The sequence below is a fragment of the Hyperolius riggenbachi genome, chromosome 8 (genome assembly GCF_040937935.1).
Source record: "Hyperolius riggenbachi isolate aHypRig1 chromosome 8, aHypRig1.pri, whole genome shotgun sequence".
In the NCBI taxonomy this organism is placed as follows: Eukaryota; Metazoa; Chordata; class Amphibia; order Anura; family Hyperoliidae; genus Hyperolius; species Hyperolius riggenbachi.
The window spans coordinates 241,572,662-241,599,951 of NC_090653.1; the positions used below are offsets into that span (position 1 = coordinate 241,572,662).

At 46.6% G+C, this 27,290-nt stretch overlaps 1 protein-coding gene across 1 annotated transcript in view; it reads right to left on the reverse strand.

Moving 5' to 3' along the window:
• GOLGA2 (golgin A2) overlaps window positions 1-20,487 on the reverse strand; it is an 81,210-nt gene extending 60,723 nt beyond the window's left edge. Inside the window, exons 1-2 of the mRNA XM_068247961.1 lie at window positions 20,386-20,487; window positions 781-897 (exon numbers count right to left, since the gene is read on the reverse strand). Of these exons, the coding sequence (XP_068104062.1) occupies window positions 781-897; window positions 20,386-20,430 (162 nt within the window). The 5' untranslated portion in view covers window positions 20,431-20,487. The remainder of the gene's footprint in view (window positions 1-780; window positions 898-20,385) is intronic.
• Between the last annotated feature and the right edge of the window lie 6,803 nt (window positions 20,488-27,290).

Here is a 27,290-nt window from a genome sequence, read left to right on the forward strand (position 1 = left end):
TTTATGTTAATAGCAACAGAAATTGGTCAAAATTGAGAGAATGCATTTTTTTTAATTTTTTCCCACTTTTCCCATTCAAACGCATAGAGGGGAATATTTTACTTGGTACCAAATAACACCTCCCCCCCCCAATGAAAGCCTTGTTTGTCTTGTATAGATCATTTAAGTGGCACGAGTACAGATGAAGTTATTGCTGATTAAAAAGGGACACCACTAAAGCGTCAAAACTGCTCTGGTCCATTAGGGGAAAACAAGGTCTGGATGCGAAGTGGTTAAAGAAAAAAAAAAAATCTGTTACAGTTTTCAGAACTCCTACAATAACTCTGCAGTGTCCATTTCTGGGTTTCATGGGAGCACAAAGATTTAACATCCTATATTTACATATTAGCACATAACTCGGCACACCCGCAGCACAGAGCTGACAGCTCAAATTACACTTGTGATTAATTGCCAAGAAGGGAGAATTAGACAGGCTCTTCTCTATAAACACACACAGGGTAGACAAGGTGAATTGCTTTTGCTTTTCTCCTGTGCAAGAGTTTAGGTCCGCTTAAAGACAAATCCTATACAACAGCCTGGTATAATATTCAGAAAAAAACAAAGTTTGTGTTATACAGCTATTTTATGTAAAAGTCCTCTGATGTATTCATTATCGTGGACCTTAACAGCAGGCTGCCAGGTATGAGAATGGCAGCCAGATTGCAGTTTTTTTTTTTTGTTTCTACTAGTAATGAATGCACAAAGTCTCTTGGCTGTTTTGCTAGCTTTTATTAGACATACCGGGTCTGGAGAGAGGCGATTCGGAGTTTCAGGACGGCTGTTTGAGCCATTTCCCTTTTTCTTCTTCTTGCTGCTTGCAGGCTCTGGAGTGGTGGTCTTCTGTTGAAATTCCTTCAGCTTGGGAAAGAGAAGAGTACAATGTAACCAAATAGATCGACACTGACATTCTGACTGCATAACAAAATGACATCCCCATAAGTGCTTGATGTAAAAGTCGCTGAATGGTTAAGTTGTGATCACATGACCATGTGTCAAATAAAACAGGAAGCAGAATTAACACTTAACTGGTTTGTAAGACTCCGAATAGCTGGTGGTGGTTATAAGGTCATGCATAAGTTATGCTACCTGTTCTATACTTGGTGACAGGAAAAACAATACAAAACAAAACAAAACAAAACAAACACCTCTATTAACCCTTTATCAGACTATTTAGAGGCTTTCAAGTGCTCCAAGCCAGTTTTAGCACTTTTTTTTTTATATTTGTGAGTTAAATTCCCTTGCTTCTAATTAGTACTGCTGTGACGTGTATTTATGGCCACTTGTCACAGGGGACAGTGTGAGAAAACAGAGGACTTCTGCTTTCAGTTTCTATATGTTTTGTTAGCAGAGAGACATCGAAACATTCCAAAAATGTACAGCACAACAAGATGTGCCAACTGAGGTCAAAAGCAGTGCTCTTATCTCAAAGGAGAAAACTTTATTGAAGCTGCTAATGGGTTAAATGTATATTTTACATACAGTAGAAAATTGTAAGCATGATAAAGTTTATTAAGGTACACCTGAAAGGAGAAAAAATAGCCCTATTTGGGTACTTGCGTCGAGAGGGAATGCTCTGGATCCTCCCCCATTGCCGCCCTCCTTGCTGTTCCAGCATTGAGACAGTGTTCTCCCCAGGCTCTTTTAGCCGGGTGCTCCACCCAGCTAGATTTGGTGAACACCCGGCTGTCATCGGCTCACCTCCTCCTATGCTGTAAGCAGAGTTGTCCTGCATTTTCATCTCAACCCACCCGGCTACTTTTTCATGCCACCCGGCTGGACAAAAAATTCTGGGGAGAACACTGTGAGATCCTGCAAACCTGTGGGCAAGGGCTTGTTGATGGAGCCCGCCCGCCCGCACTGGCACAGAGCCAAACAGGTTTCTTTTTTGTTTTAAATCAGTGTTTATCAACATTTTATTGGTATGTACCTCTTTTAAAGCCATATACTCACGAAGTACCCCCTAGCATAGTAAACATTATCACAAGGACCCCTTGACAAATATATATTCAATCGTAGTACATTATAATTGGTTTTAAACCATTTCCAAGCTTTTACTATTGCTTTTACTATTGCTTTTAATTAGCTAAACTACTAATTTGGTGTTGTTTAAATAAAATGTATCATTTTCTAAAACTCTAAATTTGTTATTCTTGGTTAAGTATATCAAGCCCGAGTACCCCCTGGAACACTCAGAAGTACCCCCTGGGGTACGCGTACCACAGGTTGAGAAACTATGTTTTAAATGACAAGCCACGGCTCCAAGCTACAGCAGAGGATTGAGCGATCTGTGCAGTGTGTGCAAGCAGTTGTTCTACAATAAGTGATCCCCAACGGTTTGCAACATTTGATTCAGTGACAACATGATGGTGGTCTTCATTAGTGGAAGCATGAAAATAAGGACCTGGAATTGCCACGTGTGAGCAGTTTAATTGGAGTGATCGTTTATCGTGCAATACAAACCACTAACACCATTTAGTGCCCGGACCAATCTGCCTTGATTGATCATCAATGTCTTTTACCGTTGTTTGGACTCTTATTTTTATTTTATTTACGATTCTCGGCCATCCTTTTCCTCGTTCATTTTTGCAACAGCAGTGGAGCGTGTGTGGAGCTTTTGAATAGGCTTTGATTTATAGCTGGAAGCAGCATTTCTGCTAGTGAAAACACTGGGCACTGGAGAGTCAGTTTAAGGCCTGGGACCCACTACAGGCACTTTGCGATTGCCAACTTGTACATGTGCTGCGAGTTTACCAAGATTCACAAAGCAATTTGGCTACTGTAGCCACCGATGCAGTTGCACCGGGGTCGCTCCCAAAATACTGCAAGCAGCATTCTGCAATCACTCTGGAATCACAACACTGCCAGTGGGCCTATAGCCATAGGAATCAACTGGTGTAGCGCCTTGTCGATCGGCAAGCTCTGCAAAAGCGCCCCTAGTAGGTCCAAGGCCTATATCTTTTTTTTCACACCCTTCCTCCTGTCAGGCGCTGCATCTTTAATGCAACAGTTCCTTTTGTCTTTTGTTTCACACCTCTTGCACACAACAGACTAAACTCAGCAGAGAATCAGCCAGAAGCTGCGCCGTTGTACCCCCGTACCTTTGCATAGCAATAGAACACGGCTGTAGCCTAGTGACGCAACTGTACAGCACTGGTCCCCAAATTGTTTGCCCAAAGTGATCAGGTCCTGATTCTTACAGGCAACAGTTATACCTGTGTACGGACCTTGATTCATTTTAAAGAGAGAGTCTGAAGCGATTTAGAATACCTATTTTTATTCAGCAGGCAGCTTCAGCATTATAATCCAAACTGGTTCGCCGCATTCCCGCGGCAGAAAGAGGTCTCAATCCCCCCGAAATCCCCGGGACAAAATTCTGATTCTGCTTCCTAGTAGAGGCAGAGCTTTGTGCAGTAGCTCTGCCTCCAGTCAATCTCCACCTCCTCCCACATTTCTCAGTCTTCTTTCGCTGAGAGGGGCGGGGAGAGGTGGAGATTGGCGGAGTGACTGGACTGGAGGCAGAGCTACTGCGCAAAGCTCTGCATCCCCCGGGCAGGAAAATATGCGACTTGGAAAGTCGTGGAATTTTGCCCCAGGATTTCATGGGGATAAAGACCTTGTTCTGCCGCGGGAATGCGGCAAACTGGTTTGGATTGTAATGCTGAAGCTGCCTGTTGAATAAAAAACAGGTATTCTAAATCGCTTCAGTCTCTTTAAATTGGCCATCTGTCTACAGTGTGTAAAAATTATACGTTGCAAATGTTTTAAAGGATTAAAAACTGACAACTTCTTGTTTTTCCTGCATGCAAAGTGCTTTTTGCAGTGAGTAAATCCCTATTCGTAAGCTCTCAGTCTTTAAAAAAAGTAACATGCGGACAACTGCCTACTGAATGTCAAAGCAAGTGCACTTGCGTTTTGCACAAAAAGACAGCGAGTGTGCCTTAAGCTAGGTGCCCAAGTCACGATTTTCCTGACCGACGAACAGCCGTTTCTGCGATATCGCAACGTGGGTACATTCACATGACCACTCAAACATCGCTTAGTGTCGAGCCGCAATAACATCCACCACAGCAGATTGGATCGCTAAGACCCCTGACGACTCCTATGCAAAGTACTGCAATTACTTGAAGTCTCGTTCGCTCCTAACCTGTAGCGTCAAGTGACATCATGCATACCCGCTGGAAGGAAGAAGTATCACTTGACGACCATAGTCAAGGGGATGTCGCAGGACCAGTTGGGCAGTGAGTACAGGACTTTAAAGGCAACAAAGCAGTAAATTCAGGGCTGTGGAGTCAGTACAAAAATCACCCGACTCCTCAGTTTATGAAACCACCGACTCCAGGTACCCAAAATTGCTCCAAGTCCCTAGTTTAATACTTACCAGGGCTGTGGAGTTGGTACAAAAATCTTCAGACACCTCAGGTTTATGAAACCACCAACTGACTCCAGGTATTCAAAAACTGCTCTGAATCCAACTCCACAGCCCTGAGTAAATTAGGCCCACATTAGTTTACTGATATGGATATGGGGTGAGACCATTACTTACCTTTGGGATGCTGCTCCAGACCAGACCTACATGTGCCAAAGATTGAAGTGCACATGGAAGTGTTGCAAGCTCCTGGCAGCCACTCCCAGCACGGGAGATGTAGAGGTTCAATGTAAGTACATCTCCTGTACTTGCATTGAAAGACGGCATTTCCAGGCATGGATTAAAGCGGATCCAAGATGAAAAACTAACTATAACAAGTAACTTGTCTATATATCTTATCTAAAGTTTAGATAGTTTACACAGCAAATCTAGCTTCAAACAGCTTCTACGGTTTGATTATTTATTCCTGTGATACAATGACAGCAGCCATGTTTTTTTTGTCACATTACACACAGGCAAGCTGATAGCATCTCCAGCCCTCAGCTCAATCCCCTCTCCTTCTCCCCTCTGCCTCTGAAATCTCTGGCTAGTCATCTCCAGCTCCTCCTGCCCAGGCTGAGCTCCCATAAGCCCTTGCTACCATGCCAAGGCACTCTGAAAATGCTGTGGGCGAGGCTTGTTTAGTTTATAGGGAATTAAAGTATTAAAACAAAAAAAGTATTTGGCTTGAGGAATGCCCTATCCAGTGTTCCCCAACCCTGTCCTCAAGGCCCACCAACACTGCATGTTTTGTGGAAATCCACAGAGCTAGATAATCAGCTCTACTGGTAAACTAATTACCCCACCAGTGCATGTTTGTGGGTTTCTGCAAAACATGCACTGTTGGTGGGCCTTGAAAACAGGGTTGGGGAACTCTGCAAACTATATGTAATGTTGGGCATACACGGTAAGATTTTCTCTTATCAATAGAGCCGCTGATGGCTTGATTGATAATTTCCGACATGTCCGATCACCGTGCAGATCGATTCCCCTCTCGATACCCGGGAATCGATCCGGGAGGCCGCGGGGACGTGGCGGGAGTTGATTCGGTGGCTAATCGAGCCGCCGGATCTAACCATGTATGCCCAGCATAAGGAACACAATTATGCAAAGAGTAAAAGTTTATCTCTGATCCACATTAAGGCTGCTAGGAACGCATGACACTGCCACAGCAGCTTGAAACTTTGGCACCTGTGGGCCTAGGTGAAGAAGATGGCTGAGCAGCGCCCTAAAGTTAAGCAAAGCAAGCCCCCCCCCACCAGGTTTGTTTTACGCATTTTACTAATTTAGTGCACTGATCCCTTTAAGGTCAGAATTCAAAAGCGCTTCAGCAGTGTATTTTGCTTTGTATTAGGATCTAGGTTTATAAGCGTGTCTGTGTCTCCTGCTAATCTGCAGCACCTTTTAGGTCGGCCGGTGTTACTACTACATTGGTTTTATATGCTTCTATAAATGCCTGTCAGTGTACTTCATGTTGGTCAACACAGCACACCCATGTGTCCCTTTCAAGAGAATTCACCGTGCAAGGAAATACTTATCTACTGTATCCCAGATATTCACATCGGAATTCCGGAACTGCTGCATCATAAATGTCCATTGCCGGCGTAATTATTAACCAATGCTGTACAGGTTGTTTTACAGCCACATTCTTATGAGAGGATGGAGGCAAGGCAGTTTCCTTCCAGTTCATAGTGCGAGTGGTTCCCGTTTTGTGGCACTCACAGCTCTAGCAAAATGCTGAGATAATGTACTCTACTGTATTCTCAATCAGACCAGTTCACACTACAAGCTTGGCGTTCGTTGGCAGGCGTTTCCTAAAGTCCTGCAAGACATATTTTGTGCAGGAACTGCCCATACTGGCAAGCCCCACCTCCAGAATCAATCTCTGCTTCGGATGCGTCAGGGCGAGCGCTGTAAAAACAGCGCAGGAGGTTTGGGTGCAATCAGCGCCACCATAGACGATAATAGGAATTACAGCTATATCGGCGCTAAGTGATCAATTTGGGCGCTGTCAAAAGACAGAGCGCAAATTACAATAAAAAAAACACTATAATTTGTCCGCCAGCAATAGCTGGAGGCTGAATTGTATCTTTCCCCTGCTATCCATGGCGGCCTGGAGGGGGTATAGTAATTTATTCCACTGGGAGCAGAGTGAGCCATTTATCGGCTTTACCCTGCGCCCAAATCTCCCAGCAGCCGATTCATATGTATGCGGTCAGGGTTCACAAGCACTCTCTGCAACTTCTACAACCTGGACACTTACTTCAAAAAGGTCTATGCCAGGATTATCAGCTGTAAAAATAAGGATAAAGGGCTGGTCCACACTTGACGCTTTTTCCGTGCTTTGTTGATCACCAGCGATCAGCAAAGCGCTGCTACTAATGTATCCCTATGGATACATTCACACTGCATCATTGGCAATTTCGCTCAGTTGCAAACGCGCTGCATGCAGCGTCTTTAGGGTGATGGCGCTGTGATTCTCATTCTATTGAACGGGAACCACAAGTTAAAATCCAGCTGAATCGCAAGAATTTGCCCGCCGAACCGCGATTGCAGAACTGATCGCTATTGCCAGGAAGCGCCCAATGTGAACGGTCCCTTACAGATCTGACAAGGAGCAAATTATGTTTATAACGGCTAGTCCACAGTGCTCAGTTGCGCTGCAGAATAATTCTGCCCGTCAACTCACTGCTCATACAGTTCTATCGCCTGTACACAGTACTGCAACTGATCACATTACTCTAACTCGCTGCATGCAGGCTTTGTATTAAAGTCTATGTCCAGTCTCCATTGCGTCGAGGAGTTGGAGTAATTTTGGGTACGTGGAGTCGGAGGTTTCATATACTGAGTCAGATGATTTTTGCACCCACTCCACCTCCCTGGTTTTGGAAGTGAAAGAGCTTTTGTTCAGCAGAATATGGTTTAAAACATTTAATAATGGCTATTTGCAAAGGCCAAATTATGGGGCAGGGTGTATTCTAAAATCTCCAGGAAAGACACAAAGATTTCTGCAGGGGATGTCCCATTTTTGTTCAGAAAGATTCTAAGCAAAAAACCAAAATAACAGGAACAGTTAAGGTGGCCATACATCAGGTGACTTGGCGGCCGATAGACTATCCAAGTCGATTATTATAATCGAATTGGATGAAAATTGGTGCCGCCAAGTGCATGCCCGACCGACAAAGCGACCAATTTCGGGACAGAAATTGGTTGCATGGTTGATCGCACATGCCCAAAGATGTTAGAACGAAGTTGGTTAGTTGGGCGTTTGGCAGTACGGCGTCAATTTTCGGAACGATCGACGAAACACCCGCCGCTATGTATATATGTGCCCGGTGTGTGCATTTATACGTTGCCTGTCCTGTAGCAGCCTCCAGGCGGCTCTCCATACCCGCTACTGGCGCATATTGTCCGACGTCAGCGCATAGTATCTGACGTCAGACGCTTTGCGCCAGTGGCGTGTACGGAGAGCCACCCTGAGGATTATGGACACCGCACGGAGGCTGCTACAGGACAGGTAATGTATAATGCACATTATACATTGGGGGCAGTGGCGATGCAGACTGAAGATTTCATGCTGAAATCGGACGGGAATCCGCCTGTAGTGTATGGGCAGAATCAACAAAAAATGTTTTTATCTCTAATGAGATTCGATTAGATATAAACTTGTCAAATCTGCCCATAATCGTCAGGTCTATGGGTACCTTAAAGGAAAACAATGAGGTAGATCCTCATGTAAGCAGCAAACACAGATAACCCACTGCACAGATTAAAAAGACAAACTTGTAACATGTGTTTAGAATCCCCTTACACTAAGATTAAACACCCAGTTTTAAGTACAGTATACAGTGGGGGAAAGCTGTACAATAACATGAGATAGCAGATGAATAAGATCTACTATCTTCAGTGATCTCAATGCAGACATGCACACAGAGCTCAGGAGGTGGAAGTTTTAGGGTAACACAAAGACATACACAAACCAGCTTTATTGATTGTGCAGACCTGCAGAGGTCTGATAACCCCCTGCCTGATTGTTTACAGTAGACCCCACTCCAGCTGTGTTGTGCATGAGAAATCTGCCAGCTTATCTCTGCTCCCTGTGAATACTGCAACCTATAGATATATGTGTCTGTCACACAAGTTGTGACCTGAACAATCTCATCAATGCCTTCTATACATTCATCAAGTCTACTACACAGGCAGGCTATACATCTACCGATATTGTGGCCCAATCGATCATCTGAAAAGCTGTTGCCACAAGAAGCATGTCAGATCAACAATTCAACTGATTTTTATTTGAAATCTGTGTAATATATCGATAGAGCAAGCTGGAAATTCTCAGCCCAATGTGGTCGATCGGGTGCACCGCATTAAACGTGTATAACGTCGAGCCCGACCTCTGTCCTCCCAAATGTAAATGCCACTCCCCCCCCCCCCCCCCTCCGTGCATTGTAAAGGCCCATACACACGTCGGATTTTTGCGAACGACCCGTCGTTTGAACGTTCCGTCGTTCAGTTGTTCGCACGTCAAATCCGACGTGTGTACAGACTATCGTTCGGGTGATAAGACTGGTCCTGAACGATCCGCCGGGCGGATCGCTGAAAACCAGTCTTATCACCCGAACGATAGTCTGTACACACGTCGGATTTGACGTGCGAATGACTGAATGACGGAACGTTCAAACGACGGGTCGTTCGCAAAAATCCGACGTGTGTATGGACCTTTACTCTCACCCGGTCTCCTCTGCTGTCCCCCCAAATGCCACACACGTGCCACGTGATAAACTCACCATTACGCAGTGGCACCGTGTGAAAGCGGTAGTGGTGTTTTGGGGGAGGGGGTGGGGGATAGTGGGGCAGCAGAGGAGACAGAGTCAAGGCAGCAGGCTGGAAAGGTGAGATTTTATGGTGCAAGGACAGGGGGCATCGAGGCAGACAATTAGCAGCATCGTAAGGCCAATTACCTAAAGATTTCATAGTGAAATGGATTGAGAATCGGACTGCAGTGTATGGGCAGCCAACTGAGTTCAGCTTCAGAGAGAGTTCTGTCTCTTGGTCGATCTACTCATACATCGCTAGATGTATGGGCACCTTCACAGGGACAATTTTGGGAACAAATGCTGTACAGTGATGCTGCTCAGATACAGCCGAGCAGCATGTGCTTTTCTACATAGAAGATGGATGGGAAGACAAACAGCAAACGGGAGAAATTGGCCCGCAGGGCAAAACATAATAATGCATTGATGTGTCATTTAGAGAGATGCTTGAAGCAGCTGCAAACCCTAGAACCTCAGCTCAGACAGACCAAAATTGCCATCAGAGAGGGCAGGGTTAGTGAGCCGCTGCGAGATCGGCAGTAGCGTGCGGCGGCAATATTGAAATCTATGTCCTGCTAGAAACTGGTGGCCACAAACGGGGCAGATTTCACCCAACGCGATCCGGAAATTGTTAAATAATACCTGGCTGCCCTGCTGATCATCTGCCTCTAATACTTTTAAGAATCAAGTATAAAGAGTTGAGCTGGCCATACACTAGGCCTATTCCTCGCCGATCGACAGCAGATTCGATCACTGGGATCGAATCTGCTGTCAAATCATTAACTCTAAATTTTGATCTATTTCGTCCCGAAATAGATAGATCCCGTCGATCGCTCCGTGCGGGAAATAAGTAGATCGCCCGTGGGTAGGTCTCTGCTGTCTTCTTCTCCGCGCTGGTCTCCGGGTCCGGCAGGCTTCACTTCTTCCTGTCCCGGCAGGAAGTTTAAACAGTAGAGGGCGCTCTACTGTTTAAACTTCCCCCAGATAGGAAGAAGTGAAGCCTACCGGACCCGGAGACCAGACCAGAGAAGAAGACAGCAGAGACCGGGGGAGTCACGCCGGCGGAGCAGGTAATGTATGCGGGGGGGGGGCTTTTGGAGAGCGGCGGTAGCACCACCACCACCACCTATTGTGAACGGTTTCAGGCTGAAATCGATTCACAATCTGTTTGCAGTAAAGCCAGCCATACGATCCCTCTCTGATCGAATCTGATCAGAGAGGGATCTATCTGTTGGTCGAATCTGATGGCAAATCGACCAGTGTATGGCTACCTATACTTACCCCCAGGAGGGGGAAGCCTCTGGATCCTAATGCAGGCTTACCCCATCCTCCTAAGCCTTGGCGATCCAGCGCTGGAAGCCCCTAAACATCGGTGAGATATATTTATGTGCAGTACGCCCGACTGGCTGAAGATAACAGGGCATCTAGTGGAACATCCAGGAGGCGGAGTATGGCGGCGAGGGAGCAATCTGCATGGAGGAGGCTGCAGGAAGCATCATGTATAGATAGATAGATAGATAGATAGATAGATAGATAGATAGATAGATAGATAGATAGATAGATAGATAGATAGATAGATAGATAAAAAAACAACTTTTCAACCCTTTCATCTCAGGTTTACTTTAAAGGGGAACTGAAGAGAGAGGTATATGGAGGCTGTCCTGTTTATTTCCTTTTAATCAATACCAGTTGCCTGGCAGCCCTGCTGGTCTATTTCTCTGCAGTAGTATCTGATTAAAACCAGAAACAAGCATGCAGCTAGTCTTGTCAGATCAGACTTATAAGTCTGAACCACTGAAACACCTGATCTGCTGCATGCTTGTTCAGGGGCTATGGCTAATAGTATTAGAGGCAGAGGATCAGCAGGGCTGCCAGGCAACTGGTATTGTCTAAAAGGAAATAAACATGACAGCCTCCATATACCTCTCTCTTCAGTTCCCCTTTAAGCCATAGACTCCGAACAAGAATGCAGATCAGATGTCAATTGCAAATCTGGCAAGATTAGCTGCATGCTTGTTCCAGGTGTGCGATTGAGACCCTATTGACCAGAAAGATAATCAGGACTGCCAGGCAACTGGTATTGTTTGAAAAGAAATAACTATGGCAGCTTCCATAGGTCCCACAGCATGGGATCCTTTTAATGTCTGTACAGAGCCTTACAGCAGGGATGTCTTACTCCAGTCCTGAAGGGCACAGGTCCTCACACATTATTGGCACAGCTTACATTAATTGATGGGACTGAATTAGCAAAGGTGTAGTTCATCAAGTAGAACACGTGTCTCAGTCCATCCTAAACACTAGCATGGATATGGCCTTTGAGGACTGGAGTTCAACACCTGTGCATTACAGAGCCATAGCACCAATAATTATACCAAGGAAAGCAACATTCTGTAGAAAGAACAAGATAGCAGCCTGCATAGCTCTCCAATGACAGGTGTACAGTGAAAAGACCTCTGGCCCCTATTCACATAGTACTGCTGCTACTGTGTAGCCAAGAGTCTCATTGTTGGAGAAATAACTGCAGCTATAAGTGAGCTGGAAAGCCAGATATAGCTGTCAACACCAAACTTCATGAACTGACCCTCAACCCTCGCTGAAGTCCGTGCGTTCTCTTGTATGAGGAAGACAAGCCATTCCTAAGTAAAACAATAGAAACATTGTGGAGAATCAAGCTTGGAAAAGAAAAAAAATAAAATGATAATCCCACCAACATAATACTGCTTACTGCGCAAAACTTCTCAAGTGCAGCTCTAATCATCCAGCGCCAAGTGCGCCGCTATTGTAAGCCTGCTCATAATTTTTCCTTTAGCACACACCACATTAATACACAACTGGGTAAAGGAGGACTGTGATAGCAAAGCCAAGTCACACAGGGACACAAGATTACAATGTGCATTAGCAAGTCTAGAAGTGGTCTAAACTGAGCAGGCACAAAAGTCAACAACGCTAGACAATGGGCCTGGTGCACTAAGCAATGGTAAAGTTAAAGCGGAACTGTAGATATAAAATAAACATTGTTTCACTTATCTGGGGCTTCCCCAAGTAACCCAGCAGCCGTCCTGTCCCGCGCCGCTCCTCAACGAGCCTCCGTTCTCCCGCTGCCAGCTACTTTCGGTTTCGCCGCCGGGCCACTGCGCCTGCGCGGCTCTGGCCATGTGTATCCTTTCTTCACGTTCCCCGCTATTGCAAGTCGAGGTACGGGACCGAGCGGCGGTGGGGGAACGGAGACTCGTGGAGATTCGGCGCGGGACAGGACAGCTGCTGAGGGCTTGGGGAAGCCCCAAGTGAAACAATGTGTTTATTTTATATCTACAGTTCCGCTTTAATGCTGGGTACACACGTTGCGATTACCCGCTTGATCCGCGGGATCGATTTGATTATTTCCAACATGTTTGATCGGGTTTCGATGGATACAGCCGTCGATTTTGCATATTAAGTATGCAAAAATCGACGGCTGTATCCATCGAAACCCGATCGAACATGTTGGAAATAATCGAATCGATCCCGTGGATCGAGCGGGAAATAGCAACGTGTGTACCCAGCATAAGGTTCATACACACCTACCAACTATATGTCCAACTATCTGGCAAACATGTCTGTTAAGCCCCATACAACTTTGTTGTGAAACAAGTTGAAACAACTAAAACAAGTCTTTTGCTATTGTTCAAACAGCTGAAAAGACTGCTAAGAAGGATGGATTGACTTCTTATCAACTTTTTGAATAGCTTGTTTTAGTGGTTTTCAACTTGTTTCACAAAAAAAGCTGTTTGACAATAGTGCTGCATAAAACACTGCTGCTTGTGAATGGGGCTTAACAGAAAAGTTTGGCATAGTTGGTAGGTGTGTATGAACCTTTACAGTGCACAAGCAGCACATAGCAGTGGCATAGCTATAGAGATTTGGGCCCCAGTGTAAGTTTTACACTGTGCCCCCCAAGCACTCTTTACATAACAATTGATATGGCGCCACAAAACCTGCCAAAATCATGCACAATATCAGAGGAGTAAGCAGAAGCAGTGGAACAGTTTGTGAATGATTACACTGTTCAAAGCATCCATAGAAGTGATCTTAACTAGCACAGGACCAATTAAGAGCCAATACTGCACTTGAGGTCCAAAGGCCCCAGCGCGGCCTCAACTACTGCATCCCCTATTGCTACGCCACTGGTGCATGGTAATTTGACCATTACTTACAACAGGGAAGCAGAACCCATTAGCGCCACGGGTATTCCCAGGTTATTGCAAGCATTGATATGGTAACGTGTTACCATAGCAGCATGTGTTAACCCAGAGAAGCGTGGCGCTAATGTGTTCATGGGCGCTGCTTCCCCATCCTTAGCAAAAAACAAAACCGGTCAAATTACAGCGCACTCCTTGCGCACGGCAACTTTCCCGTTGCTTAGTGCATCAGGCGCATTATCCTCTAGCGTGTCCTCTTAGTGCTCGTAACGGTAAAAGGAAATAAATCTTGCAGGCTCTATGTTGCTCTCACTATGGGGTGAAACTCCTACAATTCAGGAAGTAAAAATCAGTGGCCTTATTTAGTGACGGACGTTTTCTGATACACTTTATAAATTCACAGCACATTTGTCCGCGCTTACGTTTTACTGAAACAAAACTTCGTAAAAGAATGTAACCAATACCCAGCACTGAACAAAAAGAGATCACATTTACTGCAGCCAACTAGAAACACTGGCACAAGGATCATAAACAAACATTCCCACACTGTACTCAACAAAGCATACAATAACGATCAAGTGTAACTAAAAACTGCTACATTACACTGTTACAACCTGTCCACAGGATAAATTAACTGATCTACCGTCTAATTGTAAGGTCTCTCTCCACGGATGGTTAAACTGTTTGTTTGTTGAGCAGTTCAGCTGCCCGGCTGTTGGCAACAAACGCCATTCTGCTGCAATTACATGCGGCCGAAAGACAGCATTCAGCAACACCACGTGTGTAACGCAGTGGCATTACCAGGCAGTGTAAAATGTCTCATGTCACATCTGAGATGCCGTGCTCAGATGCATAATTACTATTCCCTTTGTGAGCTGTAGCAACTCGGGGTGACACATAATTTGGGCCCGACTAGTGCCGACAGCCAAAATTACCTTTTCCTTTAGCTAATTTGTATGGCGCCCGACAAACTCCAATCACTCAAAGCTACCCAGCGCTGGTGCCGAAATCATCATCATCCCAGCAATGCGCTGAAATCAGCTAACTCACTAACTGCTCTCTTGTGCTTGGTCCCAATTTTTGAGCACTGGATCACAGCCTACCTTTCTGGTAGTAAAGTGCATACACATGTACCATTAGAGCTCAATCGGGCAGGCAGCACTGCTGTGAAATCGAACTGCTGTGAAATGGAACACTGTACAGACACATCGCTCTAGTAAGCCAGAGCAACGTGTTCTGTTGCTATGGAGAGCAATGGATGGAGTGGCTTCAGGTGGGCCAAGAAGGGGAACAATGATTTCCTAACAGACACAGAACCAGAAAGCTAGGTATGCAGAATTGAATCCAGCAGCAAGTAACGTTTGTCAAGGAGACAGCAGGTTGCTGCACTACCCATCCAAGCCCTAGGTGCGCATAGATGTCAACTTTGGCGGCCAATCAACCAACCAATTTGATTATTATCAGTTGGTTGAAAAATCGGTGCCGACAAGTGCAGCCCGTCCGAAGATGCAATCAATTTCTGGCCGAAAATGGTTGCGTTAATGGATCGCGCCTGATGCAAGATGTCGGGCCGAGGTTGGGTGATCGGGTGTGCAGAGGTACGTCGGACGATTTTGGAATGAGTGATGAAACCCTTGCCGCTGCCCTCTAATGTTTAAATGTGCCCCTCATAAGTACATTTATACATTACCTGTCCTATGTCAGCCTCCGCGTGGTGTGTCTCTGAAACCTCCGGGCGGCTCTTCTGTCAACTCCGTACATGCCACTGGCGCATAGTGTGTGACGTCACACGCTATGCACCGCCGCCAGTGTGTGCAGCTGACAGAAGAGCCACCCGAAGATGGACGGACACCACATGGATGCTGACACAGGGCAGGTAATATATATATATGCACTCATTGAGGGCACATTTACACATTAGAGGGGCAGCGGCGGGCTTGGCCAATTGCCTTGAGATTTCATGCTGAAATCTGACGGGAATCAGCCTGCTGTATACGCGCAGCTTCGACAAAGATGCAAATCTCTAATCAGATTAGAGATAAATGTGTCTTTTTGTCGAATCTGCCCATAATCTTCTACTCCTGACGCCACAATCACAACTCTTAATATGAAACAAACACTAGTGCCTTTGAACACGTTGGTAAATAAGGCTAAAAATGTCACATCAGGAGTTCCCAGCATCGTTTCATCATATATCTGTTGTGCAGTTACCGCTCACCAAATTAATATCACAGCTGGTCAACACACAAAAGTTATTTGTGCTATTTTTTTTTTTCTGAAACACTTTCAAATCAAACATCAACCAAACCCAGCTAAAAGCTTTGTACTACAGGCCAACATTCAGACTCTTCTAAAGGCTAGCATACATGCACAATCTCTGTTGCCTGCAGAGATCAGGACCAAATTCTTCAGGTGACAGTTTAGGGCTTAGTTCTGTATAGATGCGCCACTGAAGGCTAGCAACGCCTTCTGTTGCTATGGAAGGGGGTGGAGGTAGACAGCGTGGCAAAGTGATGGATAAGAAGAACAATGACCTCAGCCTACGTTTGGCAAAAATGATCCAGTACTTGGGATCAAATCGGCCATGCACTGGGGAGGGTTGGAGGCTCCTGTACACACAATAGATTCTTGGCAGTGGAAACAACTGCCCTGGCAGAGAACATCTAGCATGTGTACAAAGCTTAAAGGACACCTGAATTGAGAGGGATATGAAGGCTGCCATATTTATGTCTTTTTAACCACCTTAGCGGTATGGACGAGCTCAGCTCGTCCATTACCGCCAGAGGGTGCCGCTCAGGCCCTGCTGGGCCGATTTACATGAAATAAAGAGCAGCACACGCAGCCGGCACTTTGCCAGCCGCGTGTGCTGCCCGATCGCCGCCGCTCTGCGGCGATCCGCCGCGAGCAGCGGCGAAAGAGGGTCCCCCCAGCCGCCTGAGCCCTGCGCAGCCGGAACAAATAGTTCCGGCCAGCGCTAAGGGCTGGATCGGAGGCGGCAGACGTCAGGACGTCGGCTGACGTCCATGACGTCACTCCGCTCGTCGCTATGGCGACGATCTAAGCAAAACAAGGAAGGCCGCTCATTGCGGCCTTCCTTGTTTATTCTGGGCGCCGGAGGCGATCAGAAGAACGCCTCCGGAGCGCCATCTAGTGGGCTTTCATGCAGCCAACTTTCAGTTGGCTGCATGAAATATTTTTTTTTTTATTTAAAAAAAACCCTCATGCAGCTGCCCTGGCGATCTTAATAGAACGCCAGGGTGGTTAAACAATACTGTTTGCCTGGCAGTCCTACTGATCCCTCTCAGTTCAGATGTACTTTATAGTGTATTTGAAATGGGGAACAAGTTCTTTACTTATCTGGGACTACTTTAAGCCCCCATAGTCTTACAGGTCCCTTGGTTTCTGCCCCTCGAAAGCTCAAAGATTCGACCAGTTATAAGCTACTGGGAATAAAGGTCTGAAAGCCTCCTCAATCGCACTCCCATTGGAGGGAGTGTATTGCAAGTGCGCAGAAGGCTCCTTGCCACAGGAGAGTGATCAAAGGAGGCATGCAGCCCAGGGTGCACATGCGCAGAATTCTCCCGGCCACATGAGAGTAATCCAGGAGGCACGCAGCCCAGGGTGCACATGCGCAGAATGCTCCCGGCCACATGAGAGTAATCCAGGAGGCACGCAGCCCAGGGTGCACATGCGCAGAATGCTCCCGGCCACATGAGAGTAGTCCAGGAGGCACGCAGCCCAGGGTGCACATGCGCAGAATGCTCCCGGCCACATGAGAGTAATCCAGGAGGCACGCAGCCCAGGATGCACATGCGCAGAATGCTCCCAGCCACGAGAGTAATCCAGGAGGCACGCAGCCCAGGATGCACATGCGCAGAATGCTCCCAGCCACGAGAGTAATCCAGGAGGCACGCAGCCCAGGGTGCACGAGTGCAGCAGCCCACAACAGGCGATCTTATGGAGGGGAACAGCAGTGTGGCTAGAAAAGGAAACCGAGGGACCTACAAGTCTGCAGGGGGCTGGAAGGCAGCAAGTATTATGCAACTTGTCCCCCACCCCTCGTTAAGATTGGAGACTTAAAAAATTGGAATTCTATTGCTCCCCAACATATGCTGTCAACTTACTTTTGATTGATAAACTGATCGAAATCTATCTACGGCGTGACTAGATATTTAGGGAGATTTCAGCAATTGGGCAGAGGCAAACAATCCCCTCACCATGCCCCATCATCCCTCACCCTATAATCACCTCACCATGTCCTGTCATCCCTCACGCTATAATCCCCACACCATGTCCTGTCATCCCTCACGCTATAATCCCCACACCATGTCCTGTCACCCCACACATAATTATTGCCACACCATGTCCTGTCATCCCTCACTCCTGTAATTTCCACCCCATACCCATTCATCCTTCACCCTATAATCTCCACACGGTCATGCCATCCCTCACCCTATAACCCCCGAACCACGTCCTGTCATCCCTCATCCTATAATCTCCACACTGTCATGTCATCCCTCACACTATAATCCCCACACCATGTTCTGTTATCCCTCACCACATTCCAACAACATGTTCCATCATCCTTCAACCCTATAACCCCCCACACCATGTCCTGTCATCCCTCACACCTGTAAAACCCAAACCATGTCCTGTCATTCCTCACCCTACACCATTGCTTGCTATCCTTCACCCTATAACCCCCACACCATGTCCTGTCATCCCTCACACCTGTAGTCCCCAAACCATGTCCTGTCATTACTCACTCTATGATCCCTACCCATGGCTTGTCATCCTTCACCCTATAATTCCCACACCAAATCCTATCATCCCTCACCCTATAATCCCTACACCATGCCCTGTCATTCCTCACCCTAAAATCCCCACACCAAATCATATCATCCCTCACCCTATAATCCCCACACCATGCCGTCATTCCCCACACCAAATCATATCATCCCTCACTCTATAATCCCCACACCATGCTGTCATTCCTCACCCTATAAAAAAAACAAAAGTTTGCTTTCCTAAAACAGAAAGAATTTGCGATAATTCAGGTTGGAGTGAGCTCGAGATGTCTCCCAGGCACCACTGCTGAATATATGCAAATTAACCATTGTACCCTTAGAAGCTAAACACACCTCCAGAACCGCTGGAATGCAATGATGTGTCAGCTTGTTAATATGGGAGCTGGGAAAAAAGGGCGCATGCCGCTAGTGGACAAAAAGGGCGCCGCCATTCACTCCCATAATAAATAGAGTTTAATGGGCGCCGAGTAGGAAAAAAGGGCGCCGGAGCTAAATAAAGTTTATAAACGGCGCCAGGAGCTAAATAAAGTTTACAAACGGCGCCCGGCGATGTTTAATGATTTATAACTGAACTTGTGGTGATTTACGTTTATAAAATGCACCCGTGCCGAATAACGTTTATGAAAATACTAAACATATTTATCTTATTTAAATAATTAAAACATTATTTAAAGTTTTATCCCTTACTGTTTGTAAAACATTATTATTCACAAAATAAAGCGATCAGTACGTAACATAAATTGCAAAATATTTTTTGAATCCACAATTAGTAAAACATTATTATCCACATAATAAAGGGGGGTCTTAGGTTTAGGCACCAACAGGGGGGTCTTAGGTTTAGGCACCAATAGGGGGGTCTAGGGGTTAGGGGTAGGTACAGGGAGGGGTACTTAGGCAACAACAGGGGGGGTCTTAGGTTTAGGCACCAACAGGGGGGTCTTAGGTTTAGGCACCAACAGGGGGGTCTTAGGTTTAGGCACCAACAGGGGGGTCTTAGGTTTAGGCACCAACAGGGGGGTCTAGGGGTTAGGGGTAGGTACAGGGAGGGTTACTTAGGCACCAACAGGGGGGGGTCTTAGGTTTAGGCACCAACAGGGGGGTCTTAGGTTTAGGCACCAACAGGGGGGTCTTAGGTTTAGGCACCAACAGGGGGGGTCTTAGGTTTAGGCACCAACAGGGGAGTCTAGGGGTTAGGGATAGGTACAGGTAGGGTTCTATGTAAGAGTAGGCTTAGGTATAGTTTTAGTATAATTTTAGTAATAATTACTAATGTATTACAACACTTATTACGAACGTAGTTATATTTATATCATCTTTATAAACAATATTTTCAGATTTTATTATAAGAACAAACCATAAATGACGGTTATTCACAATAATATACAATTATAACAATTAAACATATTATTGGTTTTTTTATAAACGTAATAAGTTTAACTTTTGAAACAGGGAAGATTAACGGTTTCACAATTTCCGATTTAATAAACATTATTTAATGATTTATAATTTTGTTAAACATTATTTGTAAACGAAATATAGCACACTATATTTATAAACCCTATTAATGATTAATTATTATTTAGAGTTTACACCCCGCGCCCTTTTTGTCCAGGCGCCCTTTTTGTACGTACGCGTTAATATGTACAGAGCCAAAATAATCCAACATGCATACAGACTGTTTCAGATTGTTTGATCCTCATCAGTGCATGGCATGGATTAATTTGGCTCTATGGAGTAGGGCTTGTAAATCCGAGAGGCACAGACTAACCAGCAAGCTCATGGTGACCCAGAACTCATTACACACCCCAATGAGTTCTGGGTCACCATGAGCTTGCTGGTTAGTCTGTGCCTCACCCTATAACACCCACACCATGTCCTGTCATTCCTTACCCTATAACCCCCACACCATGTCCTGTCATCCCTCACACCTGTAATCCATGCAGCACATCCCCGTCACCCCTCACCCTGTAACCCCGGAAGCCTGCCCAGTCTCCCAGCAGGCACATAGAGGTAGTACGGCTCAGGGCCCCGGTCTCCCCTCACACAGCAACCTTTGCTGGCAGCTCTCTCTGCCCCCTCGCTACCCTGCCCGGGTTCGGACGTCTATAGTAAATAACAGCAGCGCAGGTATTCTTTACCCTTCTCCGGGCCGCCGCCAGCTTGTGCTGTCTACCGTCAGCCATCCTAGCTCCGGCCGGGGAACACGTCACCGCCGCCCCACAATGCACTGCGCTCACAAGCACGTCACTGCCAGCTGGACCGTCCACAAGGCGGGAGGGGAGGGGCTATGTCAGGAGGCGGGGCTATACTCGGCTCTTGACTGGGGTGGATTGTCCTAGGAGGCGGGCCGTGGGAGGTGCTAGCCTGGGAGGCGGTGTTGATCTTCAGCTGTCATTATTCAGATGGAACCCTATTCTCTTCCCATCGCTGGGAAAACTGAAACTCCCAGCATGCCCTAACAGATTCCTCTACATATTTAGTACAAGAGCTGATTAAATTACATGCAGCAAAGCTAGGGACTGGAAATGAACTACAATCCTTTACATTGTAAACTCGCAAGGGCAGGAACCTCCCCCTAGTGTTTCTTGTTTCTGTTGTACTGTAATGAAAGATATTGCGACCTGTAATATTTAGCAACTTGCTGTATCGCTGATGTATTTTAGGCGTGAGGTCACACTTGTGCCTGCATAAGCTGACTGATGTTGCCCGTGGGGTGGACTATAAGGGCCTGTTTCCACTTGTGCGTTGTGATTCCACCGCGGAAAACGCGTCAACGAATCTGCATGGGGGTGCGGATTCGTTCGCGTTTCCATGCGTTTTTTCACGCGATTTCGCTCACGGTTTGCTCTATGCGATTTTAACCATGTCAATGCCAGTAAGCATTAAAATGGGTTTTTAAGCGACAACGCACGCGAAAACGCATGGAAAACCGCAAGACAAAAACGCTTGCGGTTCTCCTATTAAATTACATTACCGGCGTTTCGCGTGCGGGTGTGCAGCATGCGAATTCTGAAGGGTCTGCCGTGCAGATTTTTTCTGCACAGCAAACCGCACAGAATTCCTTACAAGTGGAAACAGCCCCATCCACTTATATTGGTTGGGGCATGCAGATTCGCTCTAGTGGAAATGGGCCCTTAAGCTGACGACGCATTCTGTTGCTATGCGGGAAGGCGGAGGGAGGGCGGCCAAGCGGCGTGAGGGTGAGGAATGACAGGGCATGGTGTGGGGATTTTAAGGTGAGGAATGACAGGGCATGGTGTGGGGATTTTAGGGTGAGGAATGATAGGGCATGGTGTGGGGATTATAGGGTGAGGAATAACAGGGCATGGTGTGGGGGTTATAGGGTGAGGAGTGACAGGGCATGGTGTGGGGGTTATAGGGTGAGGGATGACAGGACATGGTGTGGGGATTATAGGGTAAGGGATGATATGATTTGGTGTGGGGATTTTAGGGTGAGGGACGACAGGACATGGTGTGATGATTATAGGGTGAGGGATGATAGGATTTGGTGTGGGAATTATAGGGTGAAGGATGACAAGCCATGGGTAGGGATCATAGAGTGAGGAATGACAGGACATGGTTTGGGGATTACAGGTGTGAGGGATGACAGGATGTGATGTAGGGACTACAGGTGTGAGGGATGACAGGACATGGTGTGGGGGTTATAGGGTTGAAGGATGATGGGACATGGTGTTGGAATGTGGTGAGGGATGACAGAACATGGTGTGGGGATTATAGTGTGAGGGATGACATGACAGTGTGGAGATTATAGGATGAGGGATGACAGGACGTGGTGCGGGGATTATAGGGTGAGGGATGGCATGACCGTGTGGAGATTATAGGGTGAAGGATGAACGGGCATGGAGTGGCGGGAGGGCGGGCAAGCGGCGTGAGCATAGGAATCAGCCGTCACTTGGCTGAGTTGTCCGGCGGGTGGATCGCTAGCTAAGCAGCAGTCGTTTGTCGGGGGTTGCCGCACACATATTATTGGCCGAGGCGGTCATTATCGGCTGCCTCAGTCTTGCGTGTGTGTGTTTTATACATACCTGGGGCTTCCTCCAGGCCCAGCCGCACGGATTGCTTCCACGCCGCCATCCTCAGCCTTCTCCAGCTCTGGTACCGGGTCCCGTCACTTCTGTCAGTCGCGACCAGTCTGCGCGAGAGAAGTACGCCCTCTACATATCTCTCCAGTAGCTGCTGGAGAGATACATAAACAGTGCAGTTCTCTTGCGTCAGACTTGCTGCGTCTGGCTGAAGTTATAGGACCCGGTACAGAAGACGGAGAAGACTGAGGGCGGCGACGTGGGAAGTGCGGCTGGGCCTGGAGGAAGCCCCAGGTATGTATAAATCTTTTATGTATAATCGGTTTTGATACACTTTAAACGCCGGTAGTTTTACACTGACAATTCTTCACATTCTATGCGTGTTTTTTGAGCATGTGTCGGCTACCATAGACTGTCCCCACTTGCTAGCGGTCTATGGCAATCGCACACATGTTGCGATTTTATGTTGTGGGGAATCAATCGCCATTGAAAAGCATTGCATTCGATTTTCCCTTGTGTGAAATTACGCGTGCTTTTAGTGTGGCCTAAGTCATCAGCTATGTATGTATTTGTGCTGCTGGATGTCCCGATTGTACAGTGTATTAAAGTACTCATGTATCTATGCTCCCAAATATTTGTTTTGTACTATGTACATTGCTACAGAAGATGTTGGCGCAATATAAATAAAAAAAAAAGAATGATAATCACTAATATGCAAATTCGTATTTCATGGAGGGGTTAAAGCAGACCTGAAGATAAAAAAAAAGTTTCACTTACCTGAGGCTTCTACCAACCCCTTGCAGCTGCCTTGTGCGCGCAACGTTACCAAACAATCTTCTGTTCCCCCACTGTGCTCACTTTCGTTCACGCCGACTTGCAAGTTGACGCCCACTGTTCTCACACACACTCCTGTGGCTAAGAGCAGCCTGGCGACGGGAGCGCGAACGAGGATGCGCGTGGCCTGGACCACGCAGGCGCAGTGGACAGCTACTGCCAGAACCAAAACTGAGCTGTAGTGGTGGAACGGAGGATCGTTTGATAATGTCACAGGCAAAGGGCGGCTGCAGGGTGCTGGCAGAGGCCCCAGATAAGTGAAAATCTTTTTTTTTATTCTTCAGGTGTCCTTTAAATCCAGCTAGTGGCGGAGCTTTGGGCCCAAGTGCAAGCTTTACATTGGGCCCCCAAGCATTCTATACGTAATAATTCATATGGCACAACAAAACCTGCTAAGGACATCCAAAGTATGAGAGGTGTAAGCAGGAGGGGAGGACAGCTTATTAATGATTGCCACTATTGGAAGCCTTTATAGAAGTGATCATTACCAGCACAGCACCATTGAAGAGCTAATACTGCAGTTGAGGGACAGCCCCCAGTGAGCCCTTCTGGTCCAAGGCCCCTGGTGCGGTTACAACCTCTGCATCCCCTTTTGCGCCGCTGAATCCAGTCAACTAAAACCTGTAAACATTGCACATATAGAAGAAAAGGGTTGAGGCACTGTAAATTGCAAAAAAGGTATCTTTTAATCAACAGTGTACAGACATCAGGTATGAAGTGGAGGTGATGGAGGCCTGACAGCCGTTTCACTTAACAATAGGCTTCCTCAGAGGCCAATAGAGTGTACACTCCATCACCCCCCACTGTCTGTACACTGTTGATTTAGGTACCTTTTTCCAATTTACAGTGCCTTAACCCTTTTCTTCTATATGTGCATGACCTTCGTTAATAGAGCATTACTGGTACACAATCCAGTGTGTGGCCAGTCAGCCTCCCATCAACGTCTAGTGCCAATTTATTTTTCTACATTTTTTGTACCTGTAACCACTGATGTTAAGCTGTTGGGTTTGATCGGCTCAGATTCTAGTAAGTGGAAATGGTCTTCTAAGGCTCCTGTGACTATGGCCGTTACGGCACAACAGAAAGTCTACAGCCTGTATGCTGCACTGCACTGGTCACATCACAGCTGTAGAGAGCCTTAATGGAATCCATCACTCAGTAGGGATGTCCAGAAAATTCTGTCTGTGCTGACCTAAGTAGTGGAAATAAGATTCTGTATGCCACTAGGGAGGCTGATCAACACCGAATGTCCGATCCGATTTTTCTCGAAAAAACGGGATAATCGTTCGAATTTCTTCATCGAAAAAAAAATATATTTTTAACTTTCAACAACAACAACAACAACAACAAATAACATTTGTAAAGCGCTTTTCTCCCGTGGGACTCAAAGCGCATAAGCATGGCTCCGACCATCGTGGTACAGAGGAAGAATTTTATAAATCTGGAAATGCCAGGCTAAACAGGTGGCTTTTCAGTCTGGATTTGAATAGCTCCAGGGATGGTGCTGTCTTTACTGGGTGTGGTAGGGAGTTCCAAAGAGTAGGGGCAGCATGACAGAAGGCTCTGTCTCCAGATTTTTTGAGGTGCACTCTGGGAGTGACCAAGTTTATAGAACTTGCTGATCTGAGGTTGTGAGAGGTGTGGTGCAGCTTCAGCAAGTCCTTCATGTATCCAGGGCCTAGATTGTGCAGGGATTTGAATGTCAGCAGTCCAATCTTGAAGAGTATTCTCCATTCTACTGGTAGCCAGTGCAGTGAGCGAAGGATCGGTGTAATGTGACAGTGGCGAGGCTGGTTTGTTAGCAATCTGGCAGCAGCATTCTGCACTAATTGCAGGCGACGCAGGTCCTTTTTGGGGAGGCCAACATAAAGGGCATTGCAGTAGTCCAGACGTGATGTGATGAAGGCGTGGACTAGGGTTGGAAGATCCTCTGGGGGAATCAGATGTTTAATCTTTGCAATGTTCTTCAGATGAAAGAAGGAAGATTTAACTACAGATGAAATTTGGTTTCTGAAACTCAATTCCCCATCGATTAGTACGCCAAGGCTGCGCACAAGGTTGGAGCTGTTTATGTCTGAATTCCCAATCCTGATTGGTGTTGCTTTAGGATAGAGCTGTTTTGATGGCGAGCACTGGCTTTGGACAAACAGGACCTCAGTTTTGTCAGCATTCAGTTTCAACTTTCATTCAATTCGATCACTTAGATCGAATAAACTGGAAAATCAAAAGTTTTTATTGTATCGTGTATGGGCACCTTAAGGCATCTTTTCTCTAGACTAAATAAACCCAGTTTATCTAACCTTTCTTGGTAAGTGAGACCTTCCGTCCCACGTATCAATTTTGTTGCTCGTCTCTGCACCTGCTCTAAAACTGCAATATCTTTCCTGTAATGTGGTGCCCAGAACTGAATTCCATATTCCAGATGTGGCCTTACTAGAGATTTAAACAGGGGCAATATAATGCTAGCATCGCGAGTTTTTATTTCCCTTTTAATGCATCCCAAAATTTTATTAGCTTTAGCTGCAGCGGCTTGGCAGTGAATATAATTATTTAACTTGTTGTCGATGAGTACGCCTAAGTCCTTTTTCAAGTTAGATGTCCCCAACTGTATCCCATTTATTTCGTATGGTGCTAGCCCATTGGTATGACCAAAATGCATGACTTTACATTTTTCAACATTGAATTTCATCTGCCATTTATGTGCCCATATAGCCATCCTATCCAGATCCTGTTGTAATATGTCACTATCTTCCTGAGAGTTGATGATTCGGCACAATTTTGTATCATCTGCAAAAATAGCAACATTGCTTTCTACTGCATCTACTAGGTCATTAATAAATAAATTGAAGAGCACTGGACCCAGTACAGACCCCTGTGGGACCCCACTGCTAACAGTCTCCCATTTTGAGTACGATCCATTGACCACAACTCTTTGTTTTCTGTCCATTAGCCAGTTCCCTATCCATGCACACAGACGCTTCCCCAGTCCTTGCATCCTCAACTTTTGCACAAGACTTTTGTGGGAAACAGTGTTGAAGGCCTTTGCAAAGTCCAAGTATATCACATCGACAGCATTCCCAATATCCAAATTAGCATTCACTACCTCATAAAAGCTGAGCATGTAAGTCAAACAGGACCTGTCTTTAGTAAACCCATGCTGATGCTGAGAAATAAGATTATTTTCTACTATGAAGTCATGTATAGTACCTCTTAAGGTCCATACACACGTCAGATTTTTTTAAACGACCCGTCGTTTGGACGCGGATTGCTCAAGACCAGTCTTATCAGCTGAACGACGGACTGTACACACGCCCAATTTGACGTCCGGACGACTGAACGACGGGACGTCCAAACGACGGGTCGTTTTCAAAAAATCCAACATGTGTATGGACCTTTAGTAACCCTTCAAATAGTTTGCATACAACTGATGTTAAGCTTACAGGTCTATAATTTCCTGGATCTGATTTTATGCCCTTCTTAAATAATGGAAAAACGTGAGCTGTACGCAGGCTCGTACTGACCCTCCGAACTGCCGATGGAAACATCGGTGGGCCCACGCCTCCTGGGGGCCCCAGAGCGGGCACAGCGCAGGAAGGGGGGAAATTGGGCACACAGAGCGGCGGGGAGGGGGGAAGCTTCCCCCCCTCCCTCACCTAGGGGCCCCCCTTCCGCACTCCCCCTCCCTCCAAAACTGCAGCCAGCGGCAGCGAGCGAGGAATAGCTTTACCGGCATGATGAGATGAGAAGATCCATCGCTCTGCGTGCCACTGGCTGGTCTGGTCTCCTGCAATGCACTGTCCAATCACGGTCTCGCAGTACTTCCTGTGAGAGCGTGATTGGACACAGTGCATTGCAGGAGACCAGACCAGCCAGCGGCTCGCAGAGCGATGGATCTTCTCACCTCATCATGCCGGTAAGCTACTCCCCGCTCGCTGCCGCTGGCTGCAATTTTGGAGGGAGGGGGAGTGCGGAAGGGGGAGTGCGGAAGGGGGAGTGCGGAAGGGGGAGCGCGGAAGGGGGGCCCCTAGGTGAGGGAGGGGGGGAAGCTTCCCCCCTCCCTGCCGCTGTGTGCTTACTGCCCCCCCTTCCAAGCTGGGGGGGGGGGACTTAGACCTGGCTGCTGCCTACCTAACTGGGGACACCTGTGACCTGCCTACCTAAACTAG